Source organism: Seriola aureovittata, chromosome 4, assembly GCF_021018895.1.
Source record: "Seriola aureovittata isolate HTS-2021-v1 ecotype China chromosome 4, ASM2101889v1, whole genome shotgun sequence".
Classification (NCBI taxonomy): Eukaryota; Metazoa; Chordata; class Actinopteri; order Carangiformes; family Carangidae; genus Seriola; species Seriola aureovittata.
The window spans coordinates 15745575-15764298 of NC_079367.1; the positions used below are offsets into that span (position 1 = coordinate 15745575).

The window sequence follows — 18724 nt, forward strand, 5'->3', positions numbered from 1 at the left end:
TGCCTCTGCTTACAACCTACTTTGTGTCTTATCGTCTGATTCATCATCGGAGGAGGAGGAGGAGCTGGGCGAGTGACGGGTTTGTGTTTATGACTCTGTGTGTGTGTGTGTGTGTGCGTGTGTGTGTGTAAGTGATGAACAAAGGCATGAAACACACGCAGCTGACTGAGAATGTGAATGATTTTATACAGCTCCAAAGTTAATCCATGTATCACCTTTGATGGTTTACAGCATCAAACCAATATACAGGAACAATATCAAAGCTACTGTAAAACAGAACATGATGAGAAAATATCAAGAGCTTTCTATTCTTCTCACAAGCTTTGGACACCTGTGCTCTACTGATTAAAACAGGTGGGTGAATAATTGATGATTAATTCATCACTGTTAAGCATTTGAATGTATTAACTGACAGCTGCAACAGCGTATTTGTGCATTATTTGCGCACGTTTTCAGTCGCTGGACTTAATTTCTACAGCTGGGACATGAGCTGTGTGATCAGCTGTGACGCAGCACAGTATGACTGGTTATGTGTATGACATGAATGGCACAATAAAAGGTGCTGTTTTCCTATTTTCTCCTATTAGAGGTTAGAGCTCATTCAGCTTTTGATCTGAACAGTTCGCCTTTCCTCCTTTGCAATTTTAGGAGTTACTGTGAACTGATATGTCAACAGCTCATGACTCACATACTGATGTTCTGATAAATAAATAATAACAATGAGCTCTAGGTAGCTATATCTGTGTGCATTCGCAGATTACAGCGGTCAGGATGCTTCAAACAAAGTACTTGTCAAATTGTCAAACAGCGTCTGAAGCCTCCTCCCCACACACCTTTCCTAAGTTGGGATGTGCTGGACTGCATACGATAGTGTTTGTCACTTTCTGAAAGCAACAATCCGACAAGCAAGCCCACTTCATGCAGCGATCAGCGCAGAGCCTGTGAACTTCTCTCTGAAGGTCCCTTTTATTCTTTCCACAGCTACTCCCATCCCTTTGTTATAGACATCTGAGTGCAACAACATAAACACTTTTGAGGAGAGACTGTCACAAAGTGTTTGCTGTTATCCCCACTGTATTTACAATTCAGTGTGTTGAGCCTACCAGAACATACAAAAGGAAGAGAACTCTCAGAGAGAGATTGGGAAGGCAGCGGGATGCAGCCAGGAGGCCAAGACATCAGGTTTTTTTTTTTTTTTTTAAGTGTGGCCATTCGGAACAGCTATAAACATTTTTTGTTTCAGCATACTGAACATCTATAGCCCTTTTCATTAATACAAGAATGACAGGCTGTTTTAGGTGCCTTGTATGTTCAAACTTGTCTAATTTGCCATCCAATAAAACCTTTCAGTTGCGTTCATAATTAGTCATTTTGACAATAATGACAGAGCAGAGCAGGAGCTGTTGAGTGAAAGTATTATTTCTTTTTTTTTTTTTTTAATCTTATTTAAATAATTCAATTGGGTTTAATTATTTAATGACTCAGATGTCTAATTTATTTTGCTTCTGCTGCACAAACTGACCATGCCAATTGTTAAAACGAAATTGAGGAGAAGCATGCTTTTTGTATTTTATAAGCTTTTAAGGAGTCATAGATTATTAATCATTAACATGGCAGGCAATTAAGTAAATTGCTTAAAAACTGCATCACTTGTAACAGGTAGCACAGAGAGGGTGGTGAGAACTGGCGCTCGCAGGATCCATATTTACAACAGAGGCTGAGAATGGCTGACATGGTGAATTATTAGCTCCTGCTGATGCACTGTGATGTAGCCTCGTCTGAAGTACTCGGGGCAAAACAATCGCACAGCATCAGTTTCTCTGATCCCAAGAGGACTGAGTTTGGATCTGAGAACACAAAATGGGTTTTTGATATGGTAATTGTCTGTCAACCGCAGAATGTCAGCCACATGTAGATCAGCCGAGAAGATGAGCTAATGAAACGGAATGGACTTCAGTTGATGTGTGCGTACAGTGTGTATACAGTGGTACTCACCAATATTGTCGTGATGGTGAGAGTAGTGTTGAAGAGGGTGTCCGTCACATTGATTGATGGAAGTTTTCTCTCCATGGATAGTCCATGTTCAGAGTGCCACAGGCCAATCTGCAAATAAGGTACGCACACACGCACACACGCACGCACATACACACAAACAGATCAGTCAGTAAGTCAATCAGCTGGAAAAGGCCAATAGAAACAATCTTTGCTTAATTGCCTCCCTATCCTCAAAGGAGAATCAGCATGACCTTCACAGAAGACAGTGTAGGACAGAGAGACGGCGGTGGACAGATCACCGTGGTGTGAGACAAGGTGAGAGTGGAAGTTAGCAGGGCTGCAGGAGGAAACAAAGACAACATGTGTGTGGCTCCTTGAGGAGTGAACACAGGGCATGTGTTCAATCAGAGGCAACAGAATGCATTCATTAAACCAATTACCGGCAAATCCTGTGGCGCAGAGCCACATTCCCATTCTCATTACAGCTCGAGTGGGGATTCACAACTCCACCTCACATGGCGTCTTTCCTCCCCTCCCCTTTCAATCTGTCTCTGCCATCTCCTGTTTCATTCATTTATTTGCTCAAGTTTTTCAAGCCTCACTGATAACACTCGAGCATTTCGTAAATATACTTTGCCTCTTGCTACTTTCAGGTACACATTACTCTTACTCACCTTCATTTTACCATAATGGCATTGATAGGAAAAAAACACCTTGGTGATTTGTATGCTCTGACCTTGAAGGAGTTACATCGCTCCTCTAATGGTTAGGAAAATTCTGCAACCCTGGAGCTTATTAAAATCTGTTCAAGTAGTGGATAAAGTGAAAAATGCAAAGTGGTCCAGCAAAAAAAAAAAAAGTGTTTTTCTTAGTTTTGACATGACGACAAAGCTTTGACTTTTCTGCTGACTTCTAATGTACTCTCTGAATGTGCTGTAGTGCGTTCTTCTTCTTTATCTGTCGCATTCAAAACTGCAGTACACCTTTGCTGGTGATTACATAGTAAGAGTTATGTGGCATTGGTGACACGACACAGGCAACTATCAGCAAAGCCATTTTCTTTTCCTTATCATGGCATTTTCATTTCACAAGCTATTTGTTGGGACTCAATCATTCAATAGACCAAATGTTTCTTTGCTCCACTGGACAAAGGAACTCACATTCCACAGTTCCTCACGGTTCACACCTGGGGACGACCCTTCCCCCCACGGACCCCACTGGCCAGCCAGTGTGGGTCAGCGTGTGACATGTGACCCCCAAGGGTGTCACCAAACAAAACCAGTCTTCTAGACCCCTTCTCACTCTCTTCCCTTCTTGGCTTGCTCTGGAGAGCAGCTCCAGTCCTCTCCTCTCGGTTCTTCAAAGGGCAACAAGGCCCCAGCCCAGGTCAGCTCTGCTACCTGAGAAACTAGCTCTCTCGCCGGCCCGCTAACAGCAGCCTGCAAACACTCTTCTCCTCCACAACAGCGACCTGCTTCGGATTAACTGTGAGTGAACCAAATCCTCTTCAGAATCAGCAGCTACGACACAAGGCTAGCTGATTTTCCAAGCAACAGGAGTCGTAGCAGAGTTAGCATGGAACAGCTAACTCTGTGAGGGGAACAAAGGAGATAACAGCAAGCAACACAGCCAGACAGGACTTTACTCCACCAGGAAACCTCCCAACTCACTGGATTTTACCAAACACTGGAAAGGACCTCTTTGCTTGTTCCAAGGATCGGGTAACGTTAACGGACTGGGCCTAACCTTTCCCAGCACAGCATAGCACAGCATAGCTAAGCAGCAGAAGTCTTAACTTTGTTAATGTACTTGTTGATTGATGCCTTGTTGTTGTAATGTTTGCTTAGGTTGTGGTCAGTCATACAGTTAATCGAGTACTCGGTATGTTCACACACATAGCAGTACGTCTCAGTCCTAGAACCTGCATGAAGCTAACCTTCCCCCTCTAACCTGGTACCTTTAGATTACATGAGCTAGGCTAACAAAGAAACTCACACCTTCCCTCACACACACACTAGGTGGTCTCAGCGGCCATTTTAGTAGTTTCTTTGTTTACCGCCATCTTGTGTAGTCTTCTTTGTTCAGGTCATGTGGTCACAATGACCACTTTGAGTCGGCCATCTTGCCTTTGTCTGTGTCCCCACAGACACACACACACACACACACACACACGCACGCACGCACGCACGCACGCACGCACACACACACACACACACACACACACACACACACACACACACACACACACACACACACACACACACACACACACACACACACACACACACACACCTGTATACACTAGATTAGACATTGTACTTTACTCTGCTCCATTGTAAATAAATGCCTTTTAAGTATAACTACTGGTGTGTTTAATGTTGCACATGCGTGAATATTGCCAACCTCTACTCGGTAGAATTCCAATCCTTCAACTGTAACTTACTATTGATTTGGTAATTTGGTTATAGTTAGTAAGCTAATGGTTAATCAGAGTTCCAGATTAATGGTAATAAATTGAGACTAAAACCATATTGGCTATTTTGCCTATTAGTTTAGGCTGGTGCCCCGTGAACTTTAATTCATTTTAAAGTTATTATTTAATATTAATATTTTTAATATTAATATTTTCTTAATTTGTGATTTGCCAATAAATTGATAAACAACCGAAATCTAACATATTTGGTGTCCAGCTCATGAGGTAGAGTACTGTTAACATAATGGTGCCCAGGTAGAGCTCAGACCCAACATATTATTTCATTTATGCTGCTGATGCAGGTCACTGACGATTTGATCGTGTCAATGTCAATAATGAATAGAGAAACTGCTCTGTGTGTTGGCACCGAAGATAACTTCAAGATAAATCAAGACGACACATGCAAAGTCTTTTCATTAGTTTGTGTAATCTTCACTGATGTAACTTAATGTCCTGTTTAGATGTAATATACCTGGAGTATTTTCAGAATAGAGGTTATCCAGCCCACTGTGTTCCTATGAAGATTACAATGTCTTATTGCTATGGAAACTAGTTTAAAAAAAAAAAAAGACAGCACATTGAGCATTTAATTAAAGCTGAGGTAGGCAGTAATTTTTTGGCATCAATGGGCAAATATTCCATAATCACCTTTCAGCATAGTGTCATTCAAGTGGTCTGAGAGGAAACAAGACATCTGCAGCTCCTCTTGGCTCTGTTTTCAGACTTAAGAAAATCTGGCCTGTGACGGGAGACTTTGACCAATCACACAAGTCTTTTAAGAGAAAAAGAGCGTTCCTATAGGCTGTTCTACAAATGCAGTGCATATTCCCTCGAGCATTTCAGACATCTATCTTTCTAAATGTGTTGTAGTGGTTGGTTGTGTGGGTAGATTTACCATGAAAGCGGGCAATGAGTTGCTATGTTGAATCTTGGTAACAATTTAACCTTCTGCTATTTGTAGCCAAAGGCTCACGGTGGCGGGTGTTTAGGTGTGCATGTATGAAGCACATGCATATGACAGTGAGGGGAGAGATGCAGGAGGTATATGTATACATATGTATATACATATACTGTATGTATATATATATATATAGTCTCAGTATGTAAAAACTCTGGGAATCTCACTGAGAAATTAAATGTAGACTAAACATTTTTTTTTGTCATTTACATTCAATCTCTGTAATCTACCTCATTATGTAAACATAACTACCTCGATCTCAAAGAAATGATATACCTTATCAGAAAAATCAATTTCCCTCCATTATGAATATTATACAGGAGGTGTAATGAGAAAATCTAGCATCTAATTTAGCCTTGATACTTTGCTGGTGTGATTCAATGCATGTCACGAGTTCTTTGATTACATGCTAAAAAACCTTTGGGAATATTCATGTTGGTTGGAATCACACTGGATGAACTGTTAATCAGTGACTAAAGATTGATCAAAAAAAAAAAGAAAAAGAAAAGCTACAGTAAACAAAGCTTTCCAGGCTTGGCCATACACTGTTTCAAGACTAAATTGCCAGAGTTCTCAAGACATTTCAACCTATTCATGTTGATCAGCGCCTACTTTTGGAAGCTGTTTAACCATTCTCCAAACACTGACAGGGAAACCTGATGTGAGATACAAAAAAGTGAAGAGAGCTCCCTGAATCAAAGATTTCCTTTGAGAGTGTGTGATCAAAAAGATCTCGCATTCCATTTCCGCTGGTGTACTTGTTGGGAGAAACAGCACCTTGCTCACGCAAATAGACTACAGCTCCCCAAACCCCCCCTTTTACAACACCTTCCACACTCTGCTGATGACGGCCTCAAGAAACAGAGAGGGAGAAAATGTGAACATAGTGTAGCACGACCAAAAAAGGACCTGTGAAATATGGTGTTCAGCAATCAGCGTACACAATCAGTTGTCAGACCCTGTGGAGGTGGCGGGAGGTGGGAATCTGTGGCTTGTCTGGGCTCAGCAGGTGTCACCAAAGGTCTGAGCGAGGGGGTGACTGAGAGGATAATAGGATGGGGTGGCACCGTGACGCCTGCCCAGGAAGAGGAGATGGAGAGAGAGGGGAGATGAGGCAGCTCCGAGCAGGAAGGGAGAAGAAGCATATGCTGGCGGGGGAGGAACTGGCCCTTTTGGTGGCCCGGCCGTCAACTCTGTTTGAGCTGGGAGGGGGAGAAAATAGAGCTGCAGTGTCTGTGAGTCACTTCGACTAACAGGAAGGAAGATGTATACATCAGCTTGTGTAAGCAGAAATGCACGCTGGGGAGCAACCACACCGTGACATTTCTCAACGTGCAACCTTTAATGTTGAATTTATTCTCTGTAAGACAATAAATTACATCTTTCACTATTGATCTGTGCAATAAAAAAGGCGAGTATTGGTTATATAGCACAAATGGGATGAAAAGATGACAATAAAGTGTTTAAAATTTGGAGAGGCACCAATACACAACTAATCAAATTGATGAAATAGTAATGAGGGCACAACACAGTTTGCCATCAATCTGTGAGCCAGGAAAGAACATCAGTAATTTTACATGTCATTATCCCTTGAAACATAGTTTTATATTAATTCTGTAGGTTGTGCAAACTCTAAAGCGAAGGGAACTCTAACCATTGCGTTTATCCTGGTGAAGCAAGAGCATTGAGCCATTGCATAGAACCTCATTATACACACAGCACAACCCGAGAATCTATTAGCCTCAGAAGCTTTTATCATAGAGAGAAGAAGCTGCATATTGCCATATACCAGACTGTGTTTGTGCACAATGATATAAATAGCTGTAACTTGATGTTTTCTCATTTGCAGTGTCATTAATTTAGTATTTACACTGCAATTACAATGAATAACAACCGTGCAGTACAGCCAGTGAATGTAAGAAACAAATTCAGACATAGTCCAGACTACAATACTGTGCACTATTTATTTTCCAGAGAAGCAGGGAGGCAGGAAGAAGAATAAGGTATAATGGGAGAGAAGGGAATAGGAGAGGAGCAAAAGGAAAAGACTGGGAGAGGAATAAAAAGATGCAGGGGAATGTCAATCACTTACTGAGTAGGCGCGGTGAGGCTGGCAAACGAAAAGAAAATCAATGAGAAAGTATGAGGAGCAGCCAGCTATGGAGGGAGAACATAAGGAGGAGAGAACAAGAGAAAGAGACAGCAACTGAGAGACAGAAAAGTCAGAGAGGGAGAGAGAGAGAATCTATGCGACTGCAAAATAAAGAGAAGGAGTGAGCGAGTGAGGAAAGGAGAGAGAGACGGGGAGACAGGGACAACAAGTGGAACGGCGCACCCTGTGAGGGATTACCCAGGGTTCATTCTGCAACCTGGAATTACAGCACGAGGAAAAGATTAAGGAGGCTGCTCACTGAAGCGTCAGGATTGGCTGATTTTCCTGTCAAAAAGTGCCGCATCCAATAGGGTGTGGCGAGACTGTGCTGTGACAGACGCATCCATCATATATGAGGGACGCAATAGCTACCATTATCAAACATAATGTCATACAGCACACTTACACCGAGGCTAAAGCATTCAGGTGTCACGGCAGGGCAAATGAGTCTGAGTCAAAGTGTGTGTGTGCGTGTGTGGTGTGTATGTGTGTGTGTGTGTGTGTGTGTGTGTGTGTGTGTGTTTCTGGCTGCATGCCTGCACGTGTGCATGCCTGTTTGTAGCTGTCTGTATATGGCAGAAGCAAAATATCCTCATGGGCCTCTGAGGATGGACTTTTATTGCTGTTATAGCAACATTATGTTATTTCAGCTTGAGGAAAATCTGCTGAAGTAGATGCAGTTTCTAGCCATCAGTGGAGATTACAACTAGTTGAATCAGCAGATAGTGCCAGGTTAAAACTAAACAGAGGACAGTTACATTTTAAGTGCGCCCACTCTGCCTCACAATGCTTTCTAGAGTGTGTTTGTGTGTAACTGTTATGCATGTGCTCTCCATGGAATAGTGAGTGGGAAAAATGGGCTATCTTCTCTTACATAAGCTCTCTCTGGTACAACTCATCATCAGCAGGAATGAGGCTAATCAGGGTGGCGCCTTAGGCAGACTTTGGGGGCTAGACATGCACAGGTGGTGTAGGTGGTTGAGACTGCCATACAGTGAAGAGATGTTTGCACACAGATAAGACTCTAGTGCAGAAAGGAAATAAGGAGCTCCAGACTGGTGGTATTCTTGCTATTATTTCCCGCTGGTTAAGAAGTCTCTAATCCCTGGCAGTGGGGAAAGCGTGAAACAGCTAACCCGGTTACACTCCCAAAATCTGTTGTTTCATAACAGTCGAAAATGTGACTTGAGCTGTGTTTTTTACTTCTGAACACACACACACACACACACACACACACACACACACGCAAATGCCTCATGCTACTGTAGATTTGGTAAATCATTCCAAAGCGAGGCAGCACACTCATCATTTGGCAGCATGGTGAATAATGGAATTGCTTGTTCAAGCGTCGTAATGAGACACAAGCTCGGAGTTGAAGAGAAGGTCTTTCAGTCAGAGTGGCTCTTCAAAGCAGCGCTGCATGTTCTCCCAGTGCTGCATCCCCACAGAGCAGGCAGCAAACAATAGATGCCCTCACAGTCGCAGTCCCTGCTCAGCCTGTCCTCTTCTGACAGTCCAAATGTCTTCATCTATGGTGACCAAGTAAGCGGAGACATACTCTAACCACTGGGGACAGACCGAACCCAACTTGCTCATGAGCTCCATCTATTCCTACTTTATTCCAGCTCTTCACTCCTCTGAAAGTGTGGTATAGAGATCTGTGATATGAAGTGCAAGTAGATTAGGGGGCATTGCCTATGGGGCATTGCTTATGTGACATGATGATGTGAAACCACTTACAGCAGCTAAATAATGACTGTGTAGATGGACTCCACCACACTGTCCAAACACAAACACCTTCTTTCATCTCTGGATATAGTATATCTCCAAGGACCCACCACAAGAATGTGCAGTGCTTAAAAGCTCCAACACAGAATTCTGGGAGTATTCATAAAGATCAACTCATTTTCTATAATGACATACTCGGGCCCCTCTGGGATGGAGTGTAGGGCCCATGAATGGGTTCAGCTAGAAGAATCTTTTTTTTTGCTTGATGATAGCATTATATGGGCTTATTCATTTAAATTTTGCTTCTCTTTTATATGTTTTTATTTTTTCCACACACAGATTGTGTTTTGTTCCTATTAGTCCTCTTGAGGCAAGCCTGTACAGTTTATACTGCACTGTTTACCCTAAACACTGTGCAATATATACTGTGCATTGTTTACAGTAGATCACATTTCAAGTGTTTTGCTGATCTCTGTCAAGTTTTAAAATAATAAAAACAACAATAATGCTCACAATAAATGTGATATCAAGTGGGATCCTTTAAAGTAGCCAATAACGACTGCTGGGAGAACAGAGTGCAAGTATGAACCTGTCTTTACCCAGAAGAGGGAACAAGTGGAACAATACCTATAAGGTTACCATGCATCTATGGTTGTTCTGTAGCTACATTATACCGGGAGTCTTGGCACTGCGCAGCCTGATAAAAACAGAGAGACAGAGGCAAACTTGCAGGCACACGGGCACAGAGGCACTCAGGCACATACACATAAATTTGCATGTACAGGAATACTACACACACACACACACCCTCTCTCTCTTTCTTTCTCTTTCTTTCTCTCTCTCTCTCTCTCTCTCTCTCTCTCTCTCACACACACACACACACACACACACACACACACACACACACACACACACACACACACACACACACACACACACACACACACACACACACACACACACACACACACACACACACACACACACACACACACACACACACACACACACACACACACACACACACACACACACACACACACACCCAGCCAAGCAACACATACGGAGTCTCACCCAGCCTTGAAATCCGTTAAGACTGGGGGATCTTGCAAAACAGCTCATCCATTCTGCTTTTGATCTATTCCCCATCTCCAGCCTGCAAAGTGCAAACTGAGAAAAACAAAAGAGGAAAGGGGACTGCTGTATGTCTCTGAGAGACCAAACAAAGGAGAGAATGGGAGACACACAGAGGATGCCGGTGTGTGTTGACTAGAGATGAGAGTCTCTGCATCAACAAATTCAATATGAATTTCAATACGAAGCCACAGATTCGGCACAGGGAAGATAACTTTAGCAGGCTGATGATTTAGTAGCATCACATTTAATTTCTTATTTGATCTCATAAAACGTGACTGGTTGCAATTCAGTATGTTTTGCTTTACTGGGTGCCATAAAATGTGCACGACATTTCCATACCCGCCTCTATAATATGTAACACGGATGTGATTTGTATACGCTCAGGAAAAGGCAGTTGCATCAAACCTTGTCTTTGAACAGCTTAGAGTTCCTCCAAGATGAATGGGTTTTGGTCGAGATGCAAGAAAAAAAGCAAAATGCAGAATCGCCTTGAGAATATGTCAAAAGACGACTGATCTGATTTGTAAACAATACTGCCCCGCTGTCCCCTAGTCCCATGCATTTAAATCAACAGCTGTATCGTGCCGCTGACACAGTCTCCACCACTGTTACACCCCCTGCTAAAAATGACTCTGTGTGTTTATGTGTCGGTGTGTCTGGGAGAAAAAAAACAACTCAAAGTCACATTGTATTATCCTATATATGCATGCACGTGTTGTACAAAGCCTTATAATTAGAATCAAACATATTCATGTCAGGCCAGACATTCTAATCATACTTCAAAAGCAATACATTAGATTACATTTATGACTTGTGATTATTATTCATCCACATTTGAGAAAATGAAATGAAAAGAAATCTAATAAAAGGGACTTGAGTCTTTTGCTAGCAGACAAGTTGTTTCTTCTCAAAATTCATAGCTTCTCTGACCTCCAGGACTGTCTGCAGCGCTCATTTAAATCAGGACAGCGACAGCTTTGTGTGCTGGAGGAGACCAAGCCGCTCATAAACCGATCCACGGTTTTGCGACTGAACAATACTGAGATTAGGAGCATGTGGCTTTTACACTGTAACTAAACTTTATGTAACGGTTTCCCACATCAGAAACTTTTTTCCTAACAAGGTTTAGACTGTGATATGATAAAAAAAAAAAAAAAATTCAGTGTACACTGAAAAGAGAGCATCACTAACACCAGAGAGATTAAAGCAACATAAAAGAAGGAGCTACGCCAGGGAGGACTGAACATAAAAATTGAGGTGAGCATGCAAAATGTTGTTTGAGGAAGTGATAGAAAAGACGATACTGAATTCACACTTTTAATTTGAGCTTCCAGGCAGTTGATTCCAAAATGTAAATTCCCAGCGGGAAAAACACAGAGCACCTTCAGTCTTCACAATGAAATGTGCAGAAATAGATGGAAAAAAAGATGGCACATAAACAAGGTGAAGGAGAAACCGTGTTTAATGGATGATCTTTGGAAGTTAATGTGGTCTGACATGCTGCTGCAACATGCTGCAGTTCCAGTGTCTCCAAACATGAACTTCACACGCAAACAAACAGAAACACACACCAGCACAATACTGACAACAAAATCTCACTGTAATGCTCAGTCCTGGTGCACTTCTGAATACTGTTATTGGGATGTGGCTTGCAATGGATAAAATATTCAATAAAACGAAATACAAACATAAAAAACCCAGGAAAGAGAAGAACTCTATTTTTTCCCTGCAGGCTTTATAGTTCCTTGATCTGATCCTCAGAGATGCTCTGCAACTTTTCGGGGACAATTTTATTTAACTGTGAAATAATACAGCTGCATTGCATACTGGCAAATAAACACTGGATTTATACCACTACTATTTCCTTTCCCCTGCTGGCAAATTGCAGCTTTCAATTCTAGTGTTTGTCCCCTAATAGTCAATATTGTATACTTTCTTTGTTGACTATCAGATTGGGTATCAGGGGACTTTTTGCTTGATAGGTTTTAAATTTCACAAGCGTTTTATGAATTCTGCAGGACAATTTCACTCTGAGCCCCTATTAAGTTCTGACCCTGATAAAGGCACATATAAAATGATTCATGGTTAAACTCAATTTGCAGGTCAGAAATTTATGTATAACACCAGAACACCTTGTTTTAGGAGGCCATCTGGAGCACCTCTGCCTCTGATTAAAACCGTCACCTCTTGCGATGTAAAACTTGTTGTAATTATTGTTTGCAATTACACAGCTGTAACACAGACACCGACTTGATTGAAATATGTTTAAACTGCACAGCTGGAGGAGATCAGAGGGCCGCCTCAGTCTCTGAACTTAGTCGAACCTTAACGGCAGCAGCTGAACCAGCAGCTCCTGTGTATTAGCCCCTGTATTTCTAACAGACCTGGTTAAGACATACTCATCTCTGCTGGAGCCTGAGGCAGAGAAAGAGATCCAAGCCATGTTGTGATGTGCTGTGCTGCACCGGGCTCCTATGATAATGTCCTTCAAAGGAAGGAAAAAGGGTGGAGGCCACCTTGAATCTGTCAACCTGCTGCGCACCAACCCACACCTCTCATTCCCATACATTTTCCCTTTTTCCCCCCTCTACCTCACTGTACCTGTCCATTACCTCCCTCCTTCCTTCACATTGCAGCAGGAGAGAAAAAATGAATTAAGTGCATCTGCATCCACAGCAGTGAGGGCAGCTGGAGTAATAGTGTTCTCAAAGACAGGGTGGGGGCAAAGACAAGGGGAGGGGAAGAAAAAAAGTAGATTGCCGTAATAAAAACAGGAGCAGCACTGACAGGAAATAAATAAATCCAACAGAAAAGAGAAGGAAATTGAATGAGCACATTCACCTTTTAACTGGAGGAAGTCTTGTGTAAATAACACAGCTCAAATCATTTCATGCAGATTGAAGTGGTGCCCGTTCAGTATGTATGTGTGTCCAAGAGTGTGGCCGCATGTGTCTGTGGGTGTTTATGATCTTCCAGGTACTCAGCATTTCCTCAGATACCGGGAAGCAGATGAGGATAAAAAGGGGTCTGCTCTTACTTCACCACCTCCACTCCTTGGCTGCACCTCTGAGGACCTTGGCACAAGGACACCTGGGGACTAAAGTTTATCAATATAATGGAATTAGCACCTTGCGGTTGTAAAGTGGTCTCTGCCATCCAGTGATGTTGCAGTTTACATCCTTGTCTGTCCTTACTCGTATAATATATCTTGTGAAGACTTTATTAAAAGATATTTGGTGTACTTGCAGAATATTATGATGTCACAGTGAAGTTGACATTTGACCTTTTGGATATAAAATGTTCACTTCATTATCTTTATCCTATTAGACATTTATATGAAAATTGTGTCAATTACCATATGAATTCTTGAGCTATGGCCAGTGACCTTGACCTTTGACCATCAATTTCTAATCAGATCATGATCAGATCTTGAGTCTGACTGAATGTTTGTGTCAGATGTAATGGAATTCCACCAGGGCATTCCTGAAATACCATGCTCACAAGAATGGCATGGATTTCAGGTCACATTGACCTTCACTTTTGACCTTTGACCACCAAAATTTAATTAGTTTATGCTTGAGGCCAAGTGAACTTTAGTGACCAATTCGAAGAAATTCCCGCTTGGCATTCCTGAGATATGGCGTTTACAAGAATGGGACGGACAGAAGGACGGACGGACGACAACCCTGAAAACATAATACCCTTCGGCCATGGCTGTCACCAGCGCAGAGGCATAAAAAGCAATCTGGTGGTAAATGTTCACATGTTAACTTAGGAAATTGGAAAGGATGTACTAGGGCAGGTCCGGATGATCTAACAATTTATTGATGATCTCTTCACAAAGATCCACTATGGGGACATACAAAAGCACAGAAAGGAGAACATAGGACTAAAACGTGTGGGAGGAAGACACTGTTAAAAAAAATCAATATCCAAGATTAAAGAAGGTCTAGTGCAATCAAGGACCGTGCTTATTTACATAAGATGAACAAATGGTTTGAGCTGCGGCTGCTGCTCCTTAACAGATGTAATATAGGAAATGAGGCAAAATAATCAAAATGAATTTGATTGTGGTGTCGAACACGGCTAGAGTATTCTCTACCTGAGCGAGAAACCTAATCAGTTCTTTGTGTTAAGGTAATTCACTCTTAATGCTGCAGCAAATGTAATCTACCCTGATAAAAAAGAATGAGTTGGGACACTTGCTTTCTATTTCAGTAAATCTGCCAGGGGGTTGTTTGGGCAGCTTGTGCATTCGCCTAGGGAGGGATATCTATTATTTCACTGGAAGTAGTGGAAAAAAAAAAGAACTTGGTGGGAAAAAAAAAAAAAAAAACATTTTCAAGTTATATTGATGGGATTAGGGGAGCAGAATTTGAAGATGGCATAAAACAAAGTGAAAGAAAATGTGCAGTTTCAGGGACAACTGGTACATCTACAGAAAGCCCCTGTCACGAAAAGAAAGCCTCAAATTCTTTCGTGCTTCTTTGACATTTGTTTTACATCTATGGCGGTTCAGCTCAGTTCAATCCTGCAAGATTCATAGAAACACATTATGAATATGCTAGAATGTCTGAGCTAAATCTGTTTTTGCGCAACAACTTTTGCAAAGCACCTGTGGACTTGATAATAAGAACAATTTGCTTGGAGTCAGGCTAGCGTCTGCCTTTCGCCTTCTTCCACTTCTGGCCTGTGTGTCCCGTTGTGACCCACTCATAACCCACTCCCTGCTCCCTCGCCTCGCCAGCCGAGTAACGCAAAATATGTTTGTTTCTTTCTCAGATTGTTTCTATACCAAAGCCGCGATTAAGTGCCTACATCATAAAACTCAATTAGTGATTCTCTTCTCTCCAGAAATTGGCTGCCATACACAGAGATGAACATGCGCGCGCACACACACGCACGCGCAAATATGCTAACCGACATAGACAAATACATGGATACAGCTTTCATAGCGCCCTTTCTTCTGCACTCTCACACATCACAGCCTCGTGCTGTAACAGGCAACAGCTTGCCTACCCCAAACTGCAATAATTACTCATTTTACAGCTTCCTCCAATTAACAGGCGTGCTGCTGTCAGTGAGCTACATGCAGAAAATGAGGGCCAGTCTACTGAGGCCAGGGGGCTGGAGAGAGGCTGGACCGCTCCGTCAGTATGGTGTGTGCTGTGGTGCGGTCGGCTGGCAGGCTGCAGTGCGTTTGTTTTGGAAAAGACTTGGGCCTCTGCTAAAACATGCAAAGATGGCGCGTGTGCTCGTTGTGTGTGATTGTCTTGCAGAGCCAAGAAGCAGGCAGTGGGGGGCTGGCACCGACCCCATCAGTGTTCACACATAAGCAGTGACACACACACACACACACATATATACACACACACACACACATATACACACACACACACACACACACATATACACACACACACACACACACACATATACACACACACACACACACACACACACACACACACACATACACACACACACACACACACACACACACACACACGCATATACACACACACACACAAACACACACACACACACACACACACGCACACACACACGCACACACATATACACACACACACACACACACACACACACACACACACACACAACACACACACACACTCAAAAAAACACACACGCACACACACACACACACACACACAAACATAAAAGTCATGCATGCAAAAAAGAACACGCAGCCACACGACAGCACATACACACTGCGAACTGATGTCAGAGAGATCGGTCAGCGGTTCTGCAGTTGTCACAGCCCAGTGTCACAATAAAGTGATGACCGCTCCCATGTTTCTGATCCTCCCATGATGTAATCCGTTCTAGCAACAAGGGTGTGAGTTAGGAAACTGCTCCGTCTTTTGATGCTCTTGGAGAGGAGAGAGCAGTCTGCGTGTGCAGAGGAACAGGTTGAGTTATATTAGTCAGTTGTATATATCTAGAATGATACCGTCTAACAGCGTACCCCTGGTGTTCTCACCATCTGGAGAATATATACTCAGAAACATGTTCACATTCACACACACACCAGCCAAGATAGTTCTTCCTATTACACCTTTTTTTTTATCTAGCTCATTACACTGGCCCATGAAAGGACGTAGAAAAAGGATACAGAGGATTACAGTCAATTCTCTTAAAATAATATGATTAGTCACTCCGAGAAGGAATAGGGGTAAAGGTCATTGTTGTTGTTAAGTATTAGGAGTGGTGACAGCTGAAATAGTGCAGGTACAAAAAAAGGGCCCCAGCTGTTATTTGATATGCAGTAATATTGTTTTTAGTTTTATAGCTTCGTCTTAACCTCTTTCCTTTACTTTCTATTTTTCTTTCACACGCCCTTTGTGTCTCATTTACTTTTGTCCTCTTCCCTCTCTCTCTCTCTCTCTCTCCACCTGCCTCACTCTCCTCCTCTGTGAGCTTTTGTTGGTAACAGGTGCCAGTGGTTCCTCAGCCACAGCACGGACAATGCCATGCCAACTCCTTACACCATCACCATTGGCCTACCTGGCTGTCAGCACAGGGGCAGCTGTTTTTACAGCTAATTTACTTTGCCTGCCAAAATTGAACAAGTAAATATCATTACATAATGCAGCCACATCATACTCTGGAAATAAGGTAGGCTAACCAAACAGTGATTTGACATGGTGGTTTTCAAGCTTAACATGATTACTGTTATTTTGCTTTTATGTTATGCTTAATGAGTCATTTTCAGATGATATTAAAGCATCCCTCACTGTGAGGAATTTTGCATCAGAATAATTCAATAATTAATTATTAAACAAAACAAAAGAGAAAAAAAAAACATTATCTAGTTTTCTGGTTAAAGTTCTAAATGCAAAGAATTAATGACAAATCTGCACAGCTGAAATACACTGAATCATTTCTTAAATTGTAGAACTAGTGTGATATTGATCCTTTATTTTGTTTTCATAAGATCCTCCTGAACTAACAGGAACACAACCAGAGAGGACTAAGTATTACTGACTACTACAAATGTGGAGGTTTGATTTAAAAATAAAGCATGCATGAATTTCTCCGAATCCTTAGCGCTCAGGCACAACCAGTGATTAATATTCTAATCAGAGCTGATAGCTGCATCAAAGAGAAGGGAAAGTGCATCCAATGACTGGTGCTCATTACTCATTAGGTTATAAAGTAAGACAGAAAACGACCCGTGATGCTGCCTCAATAGATGCATGGACAGATAGATAGATAGCTAGATAAAATAGAGTGCCTGATGTGTGTGGCGTGTGAAAATGCCTGCTAGAGAAATTCAATTTGTGACTTTGATTGGCTGTAGAGTGTTGAACCCCCGAGGAGCCGATGGTCACACATGCGAGGCGATCTATAGCGCAACCACGAGGCTCGGGCTGAGAGGATGGTGGGTGCTACCGACTAAGGAAAGAAAAGAGGAAGTGGGGTGGAGAAATGGAGGTTGGAAGCCGCATTAAAACACACTTCATTGCTTTCTATCTCCAGAAAGTGTTGGACAGAGACTAATGAAGACGTTCTTTTCTCTTTTCAGGTTGCATTTTGAATGAAAGATGTGCATTTACTGGCGAGACACAGAGTGGGCGTTGCAGACTATGATGCTACTACTCTATTTTAACCAAACAAAAGACATAAGCATAACTTGACATGTGCTGATTTGCAAATATTCTACTTAACTCTGTGTGTGAAGGTGTACTGTAAGTGTGTGTGTGCTTGTGTGTGTGTGTGTGTGTGTGTGTGTGTGTGTGCATGTGGGCAGTGAGCCACAATCTCTCTCTCTGCCAAAGCCCTGGCACCTCCAGTGTCTGCCTAGCTGAAGCAGCCCCAACCAAACAGCATGTGGGAGGTGTTAGTCAACAAAACAAACACCACCCCCATTCCGGTCCCCCATCTAACACCTTGCCTCTCTTCATTAACATAACTGGCAGGGCTGCTTTATAATACTTTTGGTTGAAATCATCACATTAGGCCTGATAGCATTATCCTTCTGCTAGGCTGGCCCAGTGCCAGGATAAAGAGGGGACATGGGGAGACACAGACAAGGTTAATAATGGCAGATGGGCCGCTGTCTGACTCTTTTACGGGTTACTTAGGTAAGATTTTTCTCACACTCAAGCTGGAGCTGCACCCCCTCTTTCACGGAGACCATCCCGACTGAATAGATCAAATGTTTTAAAACAGAGGAGTGAAACTCAGTTATTCCCCTCTGAACTGTCTGTCTGTGTCTCGGCTGTGTCATGATGCAATAACAACTACTTAAAATGTT

At 42.4% G+C, this 18724-nt stretch overlaps 1 protein-coding gene across 5 annotated transcripts in view; it reads right to left on the reverse strand.

Annotated features, from left to right (window-relative positions):
• The window catches only part of grik4 (glutamate receptor, ionotropic, kainate 4), a 278338-nt gene that overhangs the window by 30307 nt on the left and 229307 nt on the right, over nt 1-18724 (reverse strand). For all 5 annotated transcript variants that reach the window (XM_056374837.1, XM_056374835.1, XM_056374836.1 and 2 more), the window contains one exon: nt 1996-2103. In XM_056374837.1, the coding sequence (XP_056230812.1) occupies nt 1996-2103 (108 nt within the window). The remainder of the gene's footprint in view (nt 1-1995; nt 2104-18724) is intronic.